Raw genomic sequence first — 18,516 nt, forward strand, 5'->3', positions numbered from 1 at the left:
TCGAGACTAGCTGGTTTAAGCAGTGAGTTCCGGGAGAGCCAGGCTGCAGAGAAAACCTGTCTAAAAACTCCTCCCTCCCAGAAACAGAGACCCTGAGGTTGTTGTTTTTACCCTCCCGCCCCCTCTTTGTCCACCATTTCAGTACCACAAGGCTTCTCAGAAAAATAGAGCACATTCCTCGAATCAGGCAGGAAGCTAACAGAGGAGAGCGGTGCTGGAGTGGAGTTCGGAAACTCCGTGAGACACCGCACGTGAATATGTGACATTTACTTCTGGCTGTGTCCCCTGCTAAGCTTGGTGTTGACTCCGCTGCAAACATAGATTACACGGACCTTTGTGCAGCCCTGAATCCTCTCTCCTCTCAGCCACTGGGAGAGGAGGAACTCATGACCCAGTTAGGTAACAGCCTGGGAACTTAGCATCTTGAGTTGCTTCTCTCTGCTTGGTTGCAGTCTCCCTAACCACTTTCATGTCCTCTTCCTAAACATAGGCTGATTGCGTCCACTGGCTGGTGTGGCCTCCAGAAACCCCTGGCACCTGGAGTGGCAGTTGCCGTGTTTGGATTCCTTCTGCCTGCCAGAGTGGAGAAGCTGAAAAAAATTATTATTATTATTATTATTATTATTATTATTATTATTATTATTTTTATTATCATCATCATTATTATTGTTGTTATTATTATTTAGTCAGTTTTACATAGGATAACATCTAGAAATCAAAATGTCTTGAAAACGGTATGGTTTCATGACACAAGACAGAAGAGTGGCCCCAGAGGCTGTGTGTTTGGGAGACCTGAGACCTCTTTTAAGCTCAGAAATCACGTGTTCTTGTGTAGTTCTGACCAGGTTGGAATTTGATTCTTTCTCCTGTCTTTCCCCAATTCCCTGTGGGTCCTGGGTCAAAAGCTAGGTGCTCACATGACCAGCCCACACAACAGTTAGCTGTGGAACTTACCTGACTAAACTGGCTTGCCAATGTGGAGGACTTTACCCAGCTGCCGTGGAACAAGCCAGCCATTCATCTTGAGCCTGGCACCTGGCAGAGACCACGTGACTGCTCCACGGTTCTGTGCAGCTTTAAACGTGATTTGTTCTCATTTTATTTCACTTGAGATTCTTGGGCTTAAAATAATAAGAGATTTTAACTGACTGGGAACTCAAATAGAGAATTAGACAAACAACCCACTAAACTTAAAAGCAACAATGGAGAACCCAGAAGGGCTTTAAAGCTCTGCTACGTAAAGGGATCACCCTTTCATTTTGAACAAAGGTTTATTTGGTGTCCTGCTAGACTGTGGTCCCGTTCCTGGCGGGGACTGCCCCGTTCCTTTCTTAATGAGCTGGAGTGGTTGGGGACACTAAAGATGTGTTTCTGTAGAAGAACACAGAAGTGTTGCTGACACTGGCAACTTTTGTGATTGTATCACATGATATAAAGCCAAGAAGGTCATAGTGAACTGAGTTAAAAGATTAGTAGAAATAGTACAGCCCTGTGGCTGTGACACTCAGCCCGTTGGCATGACGGTGGAGGACACATGGTGACAGCTCTCAGCGCTCTTTAGTGTGATGAACAAGCACGTAAGAGTAGATCAGGAGGTGGTGGTGCATGCCTTTAATCCCAGCAGAGCAGGCGGATCTCTGTGAGTTCCAGGACAGTCAGGGCTATGCTGAGAGACCCTGTCTGGCACGGGGTGGGGGTTGGACAGACAGGATGAGTAGATTAGGAGTGGGTGCAAGTATGGGGCAGACTCCCTCTTTGGTTGTTTTTGCCACACCTCGCTGTGACTCTTCCATTTCTCCTTACTGTTGCCGCAGGTCATCAGCTGCCCCTATTTCCAGTCAGGTCTTTCTGTCGAAAGTGACTTTGAGCCCTGGGAGGCTCAGACCTGCAACTGCTGAGTGAGTGCAGCCTCTGGAGCTGCTGCCCTTCATACCAAAGTGGGTGATCCCTGGGATCTTAGGACACAGCCTTTCCAGGTCGACTGTGGGTAGACTTGGATAGCACCTGAGTGACCTGTTGCTTTCTGTGTAGAAAAGAAGGACAGAGGCAGTGGAGAGGAGAGACATTTGTTCAGAAGTTGCCGTCCTAGGTGAGGAGAGCGAGGAACAGTGTGTCCTTTGGCAGACATCCTTGAGCCCAACAGTGAGTCCCATGCTTTAGGTTTGTTTATTTTTATGACTTTGAAAAGCAAGAGGGAACGAGTGGTTTCAGAAATATGATGTATGGGGCTGGGCAGACAGTAAAGGACCTGAATTTCATCCCCAGAACCTAGATAAAATATGCAGGTATGGCAGTGTATGCTTGTTATCCCAGCACTGGGAGGCAGAGACACGCTCCCTCCCTGGGGCTTCGTGACCAGTCAGCCTAGCCTACTTGGTCTCTACCATGGGTGGTGGTTTGAATAAGAATGGTTCCCATAGGCTTGTATAGGTCTGGCCTTGGTGTAGGCGTGGCCTTGCTAGAGAAAGTGTGTCACTACGGGTGGCCTTTCCAGGCCCAGTGTCTCCTTCTTGGCCTATGGATTAGGATGTAGCACTCAGCTATTGGTCCAGTACCATGGACCAGCTACAATGCTCCCCTCCCCATCATGATGATAATAGATCTAAACTTCTGAAACTCTGCAAGCCCAGAATTAAATGTTTTCTTTTATAAGAGTTGCTTTGGTCATGGTGTCTCTTCATACCAATACAACAGTGACTAAGACACCATGTGCCCTCCCGCCAAGAAGGAGTGGATGATGCCTGAAAAATGACAAATTGACACCTGGAGTTGTCCTCTGACTTGCATACCCACGTGCATGCTTGCACACATACACACCTGAATACATGTGCACCCACGTGAGCATGAGCAAGCATATACATGTAAGAAATTTAGCACATGGAGGCAGAGTTCCCTGCACATTGAAACTGGCTCTTTGGTTCTCCTCTTTATCCTACCTGTAACTCTCACATCTCTGCTCAATGATGTCACAGCATCTGCTTCCTGCTTCCTTGACCACATCAGAAATTCCCCCACACCCCCTTTCCCAGGTCTGTTTCGCAATTCCCATTGTCCTCCCTCCCACTGTCTTGCCTCTGCCTGGGGGAAGAGTTGGGTGTGATGCTAACTGAAATAAGATCATATGGAAAGTCCACTTACCGTTTGCCACCAAACTCTCAAAGTCGACAGAGTTCTAATGTCTGCTTGCTTTCACGCCGAGCCTGGACTCCCATTCACGGCCTTACACGGGCTGATACTCTCTCTTTTGCAGCCCTAGGCCAGTCTGCATGCACCGGTGGGATCCCAGCAGGGGTTGGCCGGAGGAGGTTATGTGGAGACTTGGTGCATAAGTGCTTCTGGCAGTGTGCGTGACACCCAGTGGACTTCCATAGGCAAACAGGCAGAATATATTTACAAAGGGAATTGTCAGTGCACATCAAGCACTGATAATGTCACTTTCTTACCTCTTAAACAATTATCCTATTTTTGTAAACGTTACAGCATTATATTTTACTGACAGTTGTCCCTTCCCAGTCCCTGATCCCGTGCTGGTGTTCTTATTCCTTACAGTCACCTTCTGCTTCCATGGCATGAATGTAACACATACCTCCATAGCATGCATGTAATACATACCTCCATGGCATGCATATAACATATACAACCATGGCATGCATGTAACACATACCTCCATGGCATACATGTAACACATACCTCCATGGCATGCATATAACACATACTTCCATGGCATGAATGTAACACATATCTCTCCATGACATGCATATAATACATACCTCCATGACATGCATGTAACACATACCTCCATGCGGCCATCTCCCACCTCACCACATATATTTTCACTTATTGGCTTAAGATATTTATGTCTTGGACACCCACTTCCTCAGAGGAGTAATATTGTCAGAGTCTGTTTTCTTGGCCGTGGAATTTACAGTCACCTCCTGGCTCTCACCATTAGCCTCATGTGTGTAGGATCACATCCCTTGGGTGGGGTCAGCCCTTCTGGCAGGCGTCCAGAGAGTTTTCTGCTTGCATGGAGCAAATGCCCGGGCTTCTAGGGTAGCTCTGGTTTCGCTTCCACTGCTGATCGTCTTTCACTTTTATCAGAACGGCTCTCACTTCAGTAACTCCAGCAGGGAAGCTGTGTGCCAGACTTGCCTCACCTGGCCTGAAGTGACCTGCTCCGGTCTTCCTGTTCTCTCTCTCCCCCTAGACTTCCTCTGAGAGGTGAATCCCACCTGACTCAGAGCCAGGCTGGCAGATCTGTAGACACTGCAGGTAGAACTGGGCTCTATGGAAAGGATTTGTCTGTGTCATGCAAACAGCCAGTCAGCCATTCTACCTCCTGCTGGGCTGAGCCTATGGCTCCCATGCCCAGAGAAGGACAGCACCTGAAGCTGTTAGTTTGGGTTGCCTTGAGTCTGCAGAACTAGACTGACCCAAGCAGAGCATGGCTGTAACACAGCAGCCGTGTGGCTGTGCCGACAGCCGTGGGAGATTAGGTGTTCCGTGGTTTCACCGCTGTGCACCTGATCTTTTCAGGGCCATGAAGCTAATGGTTCTACAAGAGCACACAGGCGAACTCTCCCTACCTAGACAGAGAGGGAACAATGAAGACGGATGCCTTTGTTAGACCCACTCATGTTCTGGGACAGAGCAGAATACACACTAGGGGTTCCCATGATTTCTGTAAGCTCCACTCTGGCATGTGCATGTGTGTGTGTCTGTGTGTGTGTCTCTGTGTATGTCTTCTGTGTGTGTACATCTGTGTGTGTATGTATGTATGTGTTTGTGTATCTCTGTGTGTATGTATGTGTCTGTGTGTGTCTGTGTGTATATCTCTGTGTGTATATGTGTATGTGTGTGTATGTATGTGTGTATCTCTGTGTATATGTCTATGTGTGTCTGTGTGTGTTTGTGTGTGTGTCTCTGTGTGTCTCTGTGTGTTTGTGTGTGTGTCTATGTATATATGTTTCTGTGTGTATATCTGTGTGTCTGTGTGTGTGTCTGTCTCTGTCTGTATGTGTATGTATGTATCTGTGTGTGTATGTGTGTCTGTGTGTGTATGTGTCTGTATGTATGTATCTGTGTGTGTATGTGTGTCTCTGTGTGTGTGTCTGTGTGTGTATGTATGTGTCTGTGTGTGTGTCTGTCTCTGTGTGTCTCTGTGTGTGTATGTATGTATCTGTGTGTACGTGTGTCTGTGTGTGTACACGCACACATTAAAGGAGAATGCCACATGCCTTGGTTCTTTCTGTTTTAATCCCTTGAGACAGCTTCTCTGACTGAATCTTGAACTCACTGTTTTTCTAGTAGGCTAGCTGCCCAGAAAACATCTGTGGGCAACCCCTTACCAACCTGTCCACACTCTGGGGTGACAGGCACCTACAGCCATGCTGACTCTTATGTCGGTGCTGAGAATCTGATTTTAGGCCCTCGTGTCTGCACAGCAATGCTCTTACCCCCCAGGCCATCTCCTCAGCTGCGTCTCAGTCTGGCTCCTTACTGTATAGAGACCTCCTAGTTACCCATGAGCTGTGCACAGTGGATTTGCATGCTCTTTCCTCCAGCCGATTGTTCTCCATCTTGAACAAATCTGACTCTTTTCCTTTTCTCTCAGCTGAGTGCCTGGCGTGTTTCATCTCTCCTCATGCAGACACATGAACCCTGCTCCCTTCTCAGACTTTCCCCTTGAGAGCACCCTGCTGAGTTTAGAGCAGATCATACCTTCTAGCCTGGTTAACTTTTTCCCAGTAGCTGAAAGGAGACTACAGGATAGAGTCAGCCTGATCCAATAATAGGGAAAGGCTCCAGGGATTCACCCGGTGAAGTCAGAATAGTCAAATAGGCTCTGAGTCTCAGCAGGGACGGCCAGACTCATGTGGCTGGAGTGTGCTTTTGAGCCGGAAGTCCCAGTCTCTGTCCCTCTGATGGTAATGTCCATGGAACGGCAGCTGTGTGGCAGTAATCTGAAGATGTACTTTCGTTACAGGATGTTTCGTTTCTCATAATCCTAGGCTCAGAGGCCAGTGTGACTCATGCTGAGCCTGCTGAGCCTATTGTGTTTGGAGAAGGTTCCGAGTGTTGCTTGTTTGTCTGGTCCATCGAGACCCTGTTTGGATTGTGTTAAATGACATTTAGCAACATCATCTTATTCTTTCTCTCTTGGCTTTAAAGAGGAAACAAACAATGAACAGATGTAGCTCCAGGCCTGCATTGTCTTGTTAGGTCTCAGGGGTGGTGCTGTGCATGGCCAGCGAGGATCGCACCAGAGCTTCCAGGTGCCCAAGAGACCCACTGTCTGTATGTCCAACACTTTGAACTTCTTTTGGGTTGAAATGTCATGGATATAAATTCCCGAACTGTCAGGACATTATCTGGGCCAGTATTGTTTACTTAGGCAATGAGTACCAAAGGGCTGAAGAGACTAGCCCAGAGCTAATAAGCGATGTAGTCAGATAAGATGGCCAAAACCTGTTATTCTAGGACTGGGGAAGTGGGGGCAGGTGGGTGCAAGGTCAGCCTGGGCTACACAGTGAGGTCTTATTTGAAAAAAAAAATTGACTTGGAAAAGAACAATAAGAAAAAAAATAACAGCGCACCCATCAGTTCCCATCTGACTAGTGTGTGGAAAGGACACCCAGGACTGTGCTCCCAGGAGGCCTTGGGACACTCAGGGCTGCTCCCAGGAGGCCTTGGGACACTCAGGGCTGCTCCCTGGTGTTCTCGGGCTGCTCAGGGCTGCTCCCAGGCGGCCTGGGGACCCATACTCCAACACACTTTTTCTTCATCTACTTTTACTCTGAGGGCTTGGGGGTTGGATCTGTTTGAATCTGGTATCACAAACCTTTAGCTCAGCTGTTGGGAGGCAGAGACAGAAGGGTCACAAGCTTAAAACCAGCCTGGTCAATTTAGAAGTATCAAAACAGAAATAATAATAATAATAATAATAATAATAATAATGGCTGGTTTATAACTCAGCAGTGATGAACAGGGTCCTAGTTTCAATCCACAGTCACTACCAAAAAACAACTCATCAAAACCAAAGAAGAGCTGGTCTGTGACAGCTGGCCAGCATCCACTACAGTCTCTGAGCTTCTCTTCTCTTCATCTCACTCTGCTCTCAGTTGCCACCAGCAATACCCAGCACAACTGAAGGAAGAAAGCAGCTTCAAACACTGTGTTATGGGAAGAGCCGGGCCAGCCGAGACTGTCATAGACTGCCCGTCCCAGGGCAGCCCTTTGACCAGCAGCCTGAAGGAGGCAGTGATCTCCTCTCCCAGGCTAGACACAGCACAGCCCCAGGTTTTAATGCACCAAAGAGTCCCAGAGGGATCTACACTCTTCCTTGCATCTCCCGCCTCCACCTTTGTGTTCAGCTTCATCCGCCCATAGAGGGACTCAGTCTCAAGTACCACGCATTAGGAAGAGCCTCAGATGTGTTTCTGTGTTGAGCCCTAAAGCCTGCAGTGGATATAGTCCAGCCCCACTCCAAAGGAGCTGACAGTGTCCTTGGGAGAGAGGACCCAGCATACCTCTAGAATGCTGGACTTTAAAATGCTCCAAGACCAAAAAACTTTAAGTTTGTGAGGGTTTTATGGATAATGACACCTCAAAGGACAGCTGACACACACTGCGTCCCACTGTGACAAGGGCGAGGTTTAACCCTGCACACACAGCCTATCAGGGCCGCTTACTAGATTTTAAATTTCTCCAGGTATTCCTGGAGAAGTCTAGACTTGTTTGTCCAGATGGATCTAGAACCTTCCTTCTGTTTCCATGGAAGAGAAGGGGCAGAGATCAGGAGTTCCAGACTAGGTGGGCTAAGTGAGAGGCTGTCTCCAGAAACCAGCAATTCTGAGCCAGGTGCTTCGGTGCTGTTTGTACTGGCTTCTTTGACTCCTCTGGACTTGCTACTTCTGGCCTTGGTCCATGGGTGTTGTGCCTTCTTGCGCTGTGCTGTGTGATCTCGTCCTCAGGATGCTGCTGCTCCCAGGAACTGGCATCTGTCTCAGTCCCCTCCACTCTGTTATTTGCATGACCCCCTGGCGACTCTGCTCCTTTTGCATGTTACTCCTGGGGGTTTCCAGGGTGACAGGATGTGGTTTATCCTCTCTGGAAGCCCTTTCTCTCTGTTCATGTCATAGTAACCTGAGCTGCTGCTCATGAGGGGCCCTTGCTCTCCAGGCCATTTTCCTGACCTCCACAGCAGCTCAAATAATTTTTTTTTCTTTTCAGTATGGGTTTTAAAGCTCACAAGCTTTTCATCTTCCTATCATGCAGTTTGGCTGCTTCTCTTAGTAGCTTCTTGATGGGAAGGCAGAGAGCAATTCCCAGTGTAGACTACGTCAAGAAGGTGTTCCAAGGGAATGGGTACCATTTGGGGCAGGCATTAATGAGTTTCCATTCGGGTTACCTTCTCTTCTGCCAAGATCTGTGGAGTTGGTAGGGTTAGGATGGAAAGAGAGATCCTGCTTCCTCTTCTAAGTGTTATTTGAGAGGAGAACCCACACATTCATCGCGGGTGTGCTTTAAAATCAAAGGTAAAAGCTGCCTGCTCTCGTGGCCACGGTTCAGAATCTGCACCCCTGTTTAGGTTGGAGCATGCTCTTGGGGAGTGCTCTGGAGAAATGGGACATTGTTAGACCTTGGTTTGGGTGCTGTCGTATCTTGTCACAGTGCATCTTTTCCATGCTTAATGAAAAATCTTTTTTCATTTCCTTCTCTTCCTCCCCCTTCCCTTTTCTTTTCCTTCCCACTTCTCTCCTGTTCCTTTCCTCTCCCACACTTCTTTCTTTCTTCCTCCTCCTTTTCTTCCATCCCTCCACCCCCTGCCTTCCCCTACATGACAGGCAGGCTCTTTCCGGTCCAGCCACGCACACAGCCCCTGTAGCCCCGATTTGGCAGTGGTCCCTATTTCACCCTTCGTTCCCATGATCAGAGTCTTCCACAAAAGACTATATTTGAAAATTAGACCCTTTTAGGCTAACCAGAATTTTAGGGGTTTGTTTTCAGTGTTTAGTGGACTAACAAGACCTACAGAAACATCAGCGTTTCACAAATAGATGCTCCACACGTGGCCGGATGTTGAGACTCTGCCTGTGCTGTCTGTCATTTTAAATGCAGACCACGCATTCCTCACCCACAGCGTTTTCATCATCTTTCAGATTCTAGAATGCTTGCTTAGGCACAGCAGAGGGATGGGACCCAGTAGGAATCAGGAAATTCATTTGTTTCCTATGCACCACACACTTATGACCAGAATGTATTTTTTTGCAATATTATTAATGATTTCGAGCATGAAGCCGAGTTTTGTGGTGTGGACTCTGTTACAAAAATGCTCCAAGATTCAGATATTTTGATGTTCTTATCAGGGATGCTCAACCACCATAGTGCTTTCTTGGCAATGTCACAAACACAGAGTACTCTTTTGTTGCAGGGCTCTTCAGAGCACCTCCAAATTTTGACTTTAATTATCCGGAACACCTGACTTTCAGAGAGGAGGAGGCGACATTAGGTGACCTGAATTATCCACAAAGTCCTAGGCTTGCATTGTCCTCTTAGAGGTCTTCTCCAGGAAGATCCGCCCACCAGTGTGTTGGCTGGGTGTGCACAGGTTAGAGCAGTCACTGTTTGGTGAATGGGGCTCCGGGGCTCCGGGGCTTGGACTGGTTGCCAGCCATGCAGCTTTACCCGCCATGTGAGAGTTACACAAATTCATAAAATGTTCCTGAGCGTCGGTTTTCACCAATAGAAGAGATGACAGTCGTCCCTGAGGGGATCTGTGTCATGGCCTTGTAGAGTCTTAAGTACAATCAGGGTCATGGTCAAGCGGAATGTATTAATATCTGGACAAGGAAGCTTGGTGGCAGTTTATTCTTATAAACTAAGATTTATAAGATTTAATAAGATTTGTGGCTTTTTTTAAAAAAAGTTTTTGAGTCTATATATGTGTGTGCATGCATGTGTGTGCATGCAACATGTGCATGAATGTGCACATATGTTTGCAGGTATAGGCCAGAGCAACATTAGATGTTTTCCCCAGTATCTTTCCTATGTAACTGTTTGAGACAGGTTCTCTCAGTGAACCTGGAACCTACTGCTTGGTTAAAGCTGCTGTGCAGCAAGCTCTGGGAATTCATGTGCTTCTTTTTACTAGGATTGGGGCGCAACCCGCTTAACTTTTTGTTTTTAAAGCAGGTGCTGGGGTTAGGAACTGTGGTCCTCATGCTTGCGCGATAAGCGCTTACTCCTCAGCCCTTGTGAAGTCTGTGTCAGTCCCTGTGAAGTCCCCGACACAGCAGATCAGACCTAGCATCTTGAGTGATAGGCAGGTGCTCTGTCAATGAGTCACATCAGCTGCCCATTTTTACTGTAGTCTGAATCTGTCTTTTTTTTTTTTTTTAAATCTGTGAAACTCTTCAAATAGGGATATCTCTCAGTATTATGTGTCTGTCCACCAGATAGCTTATGTTTATTACATTTAATTGAAAGGCTTTGTGTTAAATGGATTGGCTGTTCATCTCTAATGCAACAGGCTATCCTGAAAGAGGATGTTAGCATGCTGACAGAATGGCATCTAAAGCGTTCCATTTTCAGGGAAATTTGTGCCTATTAATTACTGGCAGGCACCGAGCTGCTGCTCGTGGGGGAATGCAGCTTTGGATTCCTCTAAGCTGGTTGTCAACATTTCTGCAGACATGCTGCATAACCCTTTTTAAGTGCATTTCCATTTATAGATACCTCACTTAATACGTGCTATCACTTCGCTGACATTGCATTTATGGCAATGGTGTCTCATCCTGAATGAATTTTCTATGAGGCACATCAGTCTTGGCTTACTAAACAGTACATGAGACCATCCAAACTAGTGAAATATCACAAAAAGCTAAAAAAAAAAAAAAAGATACAGTGACCCCCCCCTCCCCCAACAACACAAGAAAACTAAAAACCTGGTATCAAGCAGAGTTCAAAGGGGCCACTGGCTGCCAATGTCAGAGCTAAACTTAGGAGGAAGGAATGTTATTTTCAGGGTCCTCAGCTTGGAAGTGCTTATTAGCAGCTCAATTCTTTAGTCTCTCTCTCTCTCTCTCTCTCTCTCTCTCTCTCTCTCTGTGTGTGTGTGTGTGTAAATATCCACAAAAGTGTCACAAGGCAGCTGGAGAGATGGCTCAGCAGTTAAGAGCACTTGCTGCTCTTACAGAAGATCCAGATTTGGTTCCTAGCACCCACATAGTGACTCACAACTGTCTGTAACTCCAGGTTCAGGGATCTGATGCCATCTTCTGGTCTCCGTGAGTACTGCATGCATATGGTGCACATACATACAGGCAGGCAAACATAAAGTAAACTAAATAAATCTTTCTTTAAAAAGTGACAGCCACAAGGATTGACAGGGATGTCACAAATAAATGTTAGCAGAATCTGTGAGCAATGAGGATGTATTACACTACTTTAAAAAAATTCAGTGTGAGTACAGACTTTCCCTGCACAGAAACTAGACTGCTTCACATCCAGCCTTTTGCTGGGCTAACAGTAATTGAAGTGTAGCCCTCCATGTTGGAATTCCCTTCTGACCAGCCTCAGGGTGTGGGCAACAGTACTGGATGGACATGTAGTTTGAGTTCCATCTCTGAATCGGATCCTGTTATTATGCTAGGACCCACAAAGTAGAAGTATTTGCATAAAAACCGCTTTCATTTATTACTAGCCATTGGGCTCTTAGGTGGGAATTACCTTCAAACTCAAATCCAGGGTAGAAAGCAGGTGATAGGAAAGCCGTGGTCCGGCTCTGGGAGGCAAGGAAGAGAAGACTCCTGGCAGCAGTTGGCCAGTAGCCTAGCTTTGCACTGAGTCTCTGCAGCAGTTGACCGTGATGAGCTGGGGTGTGGTGACTAACTAAGAATGCCTGCACTCAGGTTCAGGCATTTGAACTCTTGGTCCCCATGTTGGAGCTGTTCATGCGGTTTAGGGTCCCCTGCTGGAGGAAGTACATAGTGACAGGTCACTTGTTCTTTAATAAAGTGTGCCTGAAGATCAGAGGGTAAAACAGCCACACTGGTCAACCATACAGACCAGGCAGTGGTGGCACACACCTTTAATCCTAGTAGCCACACTAGTTCACCATAGAAGCCGGGCAGTAGTGGTGCACACCTTTAATCCCAGCACTAGAGAGGAATATAAGGGAGGAGACAGCTTTCTGCTCAATCTCATTCTGAGATTCCTGAAGGCAGAATTGCCTTTTCTGTCTGAGGTAGAGGTAAGAGCCACGGCTGGCTGCTTTGCTTTTCTGATCTTCAGGTTGAACCCCCATATCTGTCTCTGGCTTTTATTGTTTGTGCTACAGCATGTCTGTCCCTGGGAATGGGCTTTGGTGCTCATGGCCTCATCCTTCTTCCAGTTTGCCGAATCTGCTTTGTGGTTGAGGTTGAGAATGTGTCTCTTACCATTCCGCTGCAGCCACCGTGCCTCCCCACTCAGTTGCTTTTCATCATGGTATTTTATCACAGCAACCACGAAGTGACTAATATAGGGGAATGCGTTCACCCAGGAGTCCCTGGCTGCGTGTGCTCGCTGCCTGAGGAGATGACCAGGGCTGTGGGTGTGACCCAGGTACACAGCTGCCGGGCCTGTGCACACTTGTGACCCTGGACTTTCAAGGCTGCAGCCTGTAGTTTACAGTTGTGGCAGCGACATGCGTGGGGTGGGGGCGGTGAGAATGGGTGGAGAAACGACGTGAATGAAGGCTGGAGCCAGCAGCCACAGTTATCAATACAGCCATCTTGGCGGCATTTTCTTCCTCCTTTGGGTCCCGTTTGCCCACGCTGCTATCATCCCCCAAGGAGGACACCGATTAGAAGTGATATTTTGAGGGTCCTGTCACATCACATTGATATAAAAACAAGCAGTGTTAGCAAAAGTAATTTGGTTTTTTGTAAATTAATAATAGCTGTCAGTAAATAGTGGTCGCCTGTGGTCGCCTGTAGTTGCCTGTGGTCACCTGTGCTGCTGCCGGGCACGTCTAATTACTCTGTCTCTCCGAATTTCATTGACGCACTTACCCTTGCTCTAATTTGAATATTTGAGTGACCCATGCATGAAGAGGTGGGGTGCTTAGGACGGGTGTTTATGCCACTGGGTATTGCTCTGGAATGTGGTTGTGAGACCCCTTCCTTCTCCTCACTCACTTTCCTTCTTGGCCAAAGGTGAAAGATTTTGGTCTACTGTGGCTCCCACCATGATCTAGTGTCCCACAGCTGGCTTCAAACCATGCGACCAGTTGATAACAGACTGGCACCTCTGCAATAATGAGTCAAGTCTTTTCTCTCTGTAAGTTAGGTCAGGTGTTTCGTTTTAACAATGGAAAGCAGATGAACAGATGATCCCTCTCCTTCAGTAACCCTTCACGATGGTGTGATCGTTGTAGCCTTTTGGTGGCATTGGGAGTCTGTGTTAACAGCTTATAGGTGGTCTGTGGTTGTAGCTGCTGCACAGTTCCATTGGCTTGTAACAGTGTCCTCCATCTGATGTCCTGGTACCCAAGATGCCAGCATTGCAAACCAGTGCTGTGCACCAACCCTGGGGGCAGTCTGCAGTGTGTGTGTGTGTGGGGGGTGGTTGGTGGATAGGGGAGCTTGGAGCCCTTTGTCCTCAGGTAATCCACAGCCTTGGGGAAGTAGGATAGGAAAGAAGCGGTCAGAAAATGGAAAGCAGTGGCTGCTCACCTTGGAACTGCAAGAAGCGAAGCCACACTCAGGAGAATCTCTGAGCCTAACTTTTTGTTTGGATCCTGTGGCTTCTTTGCAGGAAGTTTTTGACGTTTACTGTCTTTAAAGTCTTTACCATCACTGTGTTAAAATTCTTGAGTCAATTCACAGAGGGCCTGCAGCCTGTAGCCTGGATCCTTGTGTCAAGTTGCTGTGCCCATGGGTGAGGGACGCACAGCTCATCCTCTGGCGGTCTGGCATAGTCCTTGGTTGTCCCAGCTGGACCTTTGCATTCTGGGTCTTCTCATGTGCTTGTTGTCTGCCAGATGCTGTCTTTGTGAGGCGAGGGCCACTTAGCTTCTTCTCTGGACTCTAAGGCTGGTGAAGAATTGAACCTTGTTGTGGAGGCTCCCCTCTGCCATCCCTAACCCTGCAGTAGAGAGTGGGGTTGGATTCCAAAGAACACAATGATTGAGATAGCCACATCCTATCCCCTGTCTCTAAGCCAGCATGTTCACAGCAGCCAATATCCTGCTGTAGGAGGGGGACATGGGAATTAACCGATTGTGTATAAGTTGCTGCAAAAATGATGTGTGCGTGTGCACGTGCGTGTGTGTTTCTTCCATGGCTTCTGCTGCTGAGGCAAGTGTATGTGTGGTAAAGCATCCACTCTTGAATATCAAAATATTATCCTTCATTTGCCTCCCTACCCCCACCCCATCTTCACAGGAGTGAATAAAGCCGTCACAAATATCCATGACACTCCTTTACACAGCTGTTCTTCAGCAGGTACCCAGAAATGTTCAAAGCTGTTGAGGGCTGGGTGGCGAACTCCCTGACCAGCAGGAAAAGACGACCACCAGACATTCTTCCCAAATCACGCTTTATTGGAGCCTCTTGGTTGAAGGGAGAGTGGAAGCGAGGGGCCCTGAGCGCCAAACGGCAGCTGCTTATATAGGGGGTAAGGGAATGAGTCGTGCCTGGATTGGCCGATGCGCCCCTGCCGATGCTCCTGGCCACGGGATTGGCCCTAAGATCATCATCGTCACTGCACATACGAGAGGCACGGTTCCATTGCATTGCCTAATATGGAGCTGTCCAGCAAGCGAGGCCGGGGGGGGGGGGGGGGGGGGGGGGGGGGGCAAGCGCCATCTTGTAATGGCGGCCACTCGAATCGGCTCCCAGCAGGTGGCCCCTTCCTCTGTCAGTCGGGAAGAAGGGAGAGGGTGGAGGTTGATCCAGAAAGCTCCCCTGTGTTTCACTACCCCCCCACCCCAGAACACTGCTCTTGAACTTGCGTGGTCTCACTCGCTCTTTGGACACACGTGATTTTGTGTTTCTTCCTTTCTGATTTCCTTCGTATGTGGGAAGGAGACTCTGGTTGCATGTTCTGTGCTGCCAAAGATGCTTCCGTCTGCGAGAAAAGGCAGCTCAGATCAAACTGCCTTTAGTAAAAGGCTTCAGTAGCTAAAAAGTCAGCGAAGTAGTTTTAGGCTGGACTTAATTCACCACTTGGTAGTGTTCCCACAGACCTGGTTCCTTTCCCTCCACAAGCACCCCACTGCAGAGGTTGCCCCTAAACCCTAAGCTGTTCTCCTAATGCTCCCACATAGCTGGCAGTCACTCTGGGGTTATATATAGCTCAGTGTTCATAAAAAGAGTCTCATAAAGACCGTCTCCCCATTGTCTGGAAGGTCATAACAAGTCTATCACTGGAGCCAGAAGAATGCACTGCATTGATTGGCTTGGCCTAGATCGTATTAGGGGTGGAGTCAGCAGCCCAGAACCACAGAGAACCCTCTTGTGGGCCTTGTTTCTTTAAGTGTTGTGGTGTTTAATATTGATGCTAGAAATATATCTCTGAAGACAGAGCCTTGACTGTTCTGTGCTGAGATCCTGCTCTCCATCCCTCCCCCCTTCCTGGTTATGTGTCTAGACATGCTGAAGAAGAGTTGTTGAAACAGGTCAGATGTGAGTGCCTGAAATGGGAGGAAAAGAGTGTAGACAGACTGGCTACCTGTTCAATCAAATATGTTTCACTCCTTATGTTATTCAGACAGACTGGCTACCTGTTCATTCAATCAAATATGTTTTATTACTTATGACGTTATTCAGACAGACTGGCTACCTGTTCAATCAAATATGTTTCACTCCTTATGTTATTCAGACAGACTGGCTACCTGTTCATTCAATCAAATATGTTTTATTACTTATGACGTTATTCAGACAGACTGGCTACCTGTTCAATCAAATATGTTTCACTCCTTATGTTATTCAGACAGACTGATTACCTGTTCAATCAAATATGTTTTACTCCTTATGATGTTATTCAGAAGGAATGGGCTCAGTCAAGCTGCACCACACACAATAAGAAGCATGCCTGCCCCCTTTGTTAACTGTCAACCTTTTGACCTTCTCTAGTCATGGTTTTGCCATATACCCACTCCCATGCCACGTCCTTGCTCAGATTCTGTCTCTAGTGAGAGACCTAAACACTGTCCCCTCTTTCTCTGCCAGCGGACAGTTCGCGGTGGTGAAGAAATGCCGTGAGAAAAGCACTGGTCTTCAGTATGCAGCCAAGTTCATCAAGAAAAGGAGGACCAAGTCCAGCCGACGGGGTGTGAGCCGTGAGGACATCGAACGGGAAGTCAGCATTCTGAAGGAGATCCGCCACCCGAATGTCATCACCCTGCATGAGGTCTATGAGAACAAGACTGATGTCATTCTGATCCTGGAGCTGTGAGTGTCCCTGTGGTGTGTGGAAGAGACTGTGGGGAGGGACATGGGTCTGCATAGGCCATCGTTAGCCCAACTGGACCATTGTTGAGAGCAGTCCTGAGCTCATTTCCATTAACAAAGTGACATACGATTTGCAAGAGAGTACCCAGATCTTGGGACTCATCTCTTTTCTAAGGTTTAACTGTGTTTGCCGTAAGTACATTATGTAGGGGGTTCTCCTTTCTGAAGTTCAGCTATGTTTACCATAAGCAGATTTCTTGAAGAAGTTCTCCATAACCTTCATGCATGTTGCCCCCCGACTCTTTGCCCTGCTTTTCTGCCTCTCTCCCTCTATTCTCCTTTCTCTTCCCTCTTAATCTTTAAAGCACACCCTGCTTTTAGCTGTGGAACTGTCAGCACTAATTACAGGAATGGGTGAAGTTGAAGCTGAGCTCCAGGAGGTGATTACAGAACTCTCTAAACGTGCTGCCCATCCAGTGTCATGGTGGGCAGCTGATTGACAAGCATTGTTCTGAACTGTTTCTGGTTTCCACCTCCTGTCCCTCCTCTCCCTGGATTCCTGCCTGCATGTGCTGTTTGGGGACCCACTGTGACCAAGTCCAGCAGCCCCTTCTGGCAGGAGAGAGGAAGAAGCCACTCAGAATTCTCAGAGAGTCTCTCTATGGCATGTGGATGTCCACCTGAGGGAAGAGGGATGTGTAGTGCTAAGGCCTGACAGCTGATGCTGCATGGTCCCCTGTGGCGACAAGTCCTATCCATTGCCTGGGAGGTTCCTGAGTCCTGATTTGTCCACTCTGTTTGGTGCTAAGGCCTGACAGCTGATGCTGTGTGGTCCCCTGTGGCGACAAGTCCTGTCCGTTCCCTGGGAGGTTCCTGAGTCCTGATGTGTCCTCTCACTGTTCAACAGCTCCCTTCCTTTGTACGTAGACTGGACTCCATGCAGCTTCTTTTAATCTTTTGATTTTCTAAACTTCTTGTTCTGTAGTAAATGATGCTGGAGGAAGGTGGGCTCCCTATGGTCCCCACGGCCCCTCCCCACACTCCTAGGCACTCCAGCATCCCTCGGGCTGTTTTGTAATCAGCCCCATCTCCACGTCCTAACCCCAGATGCTGTGCCAGTGGAATTGACACTAGTGTGAACTCTGAGACCAGTGCCCCTCACTCAGTGTAAGACTTGCACACTTACACACACTCTTCCTTTTAAACTGCCTAGTAGCCTTCCATCACCGGGGTGGAGTGCTTGTTTCTGCTTCCACCACCCAGTGGGCAAGTGGGCTGTCTCTAGTCCTTCACAGTCAGGAGCAACGTCGTCTCCAGCACTCAGACTGACACGAACACAGTTCTCCACATTTCCTGGGTCAGCACTTAAGAATGGGGTTGCTGAGGCATGTGGGGACCCCACAAGCAACTGGCAGGCTTGTTTTCCCAAGGATGAATTTTCACTTTTCAGCCCCTCCAGCAGTAGGTAGCTTTGGGTGCCCTGCCAGCCCCAGCATCGGCAGTGTTTATGTTTTTAATTGCAGGCATGTGGTTAGGTGCCTGGAAGCATGCAGCTTTATGTTGCTGACTGTGTTGTGACCTTGAATACAACTTGTGGAAGTTTCGTGGGAGCAGCAGGAGTTTGTAAGTGGGTGGGAGGGTTATAAGGCTAGCTCCATCCTCACAGGGTCAGGCACATCTCCACAGATTCCCACTGCTCCTGGGGCTCATGGTCTCGCCTCCTCACCCATCTATTATGTGCAGTTCTGGTGGTTACAGCTGCTCAGACATTTGGTTAAAAGCTCTGGGTGATTTTGCATGATGTCAACATGTGAATTGGCTAGACCTAGGGAAGCAGACAGCTTTCCATAGGATGGGTGAGCCTTATCCAATCAGCTGAAGGCTCTGCTAGAACAAAAGCCCTTCCTTGAGTAAGAGATACTTCTGGAACCACCCTGCAGGGATTTGAGAAGGGACCTCTGCTGAGCTCAGAGTGGATACTATGTTAACAGGGATTTAGAAGGGACCTCTGCTGATCTTAGAGTGAGTGGATACTATGTTACAGGGATTGAGAAGGCACTTCTGCTGAGCTCAGAGT

At 47.9% G+C, this 18,516-nt stretch overlaps 1 protein-coding gene across 1 annotated transcript in view; it reads left to right on the top strand.

The window, feature by feature from the left end:
• The window catches only part of Dapk1 (death associated protein kinase 1), a 147,247-nt gene that overhangs the window by 70,257 nt on the left and 58,474 nt on the right, over positions 1–18,516 (top strand). Inside the window, exon 3 of the mRNA XM_057786914.1 lies at positions 16,218–16,439. Coding sequence (XP_057642897.1) covers positions 16,218–16,439 — 222 coding nt within the window. The remainder of the gene's footprint in view (positions 1–16,217; positions 16,440–18,516) is intronic.

Source organism: Chionomys nivalis, chromosome 13 (genome assembly GCF_950005125.1).
Source record: "Chionomys nivalis chromosome 13, mChiNiv1.1, whole genome shotgun sequence".
Taxonomy (NCBI): Eukaryota; Metazoa; Chordata; class Mammalia; order Rodentia; family Cricetidae; genus Chionomys; species Chionomys nivalis.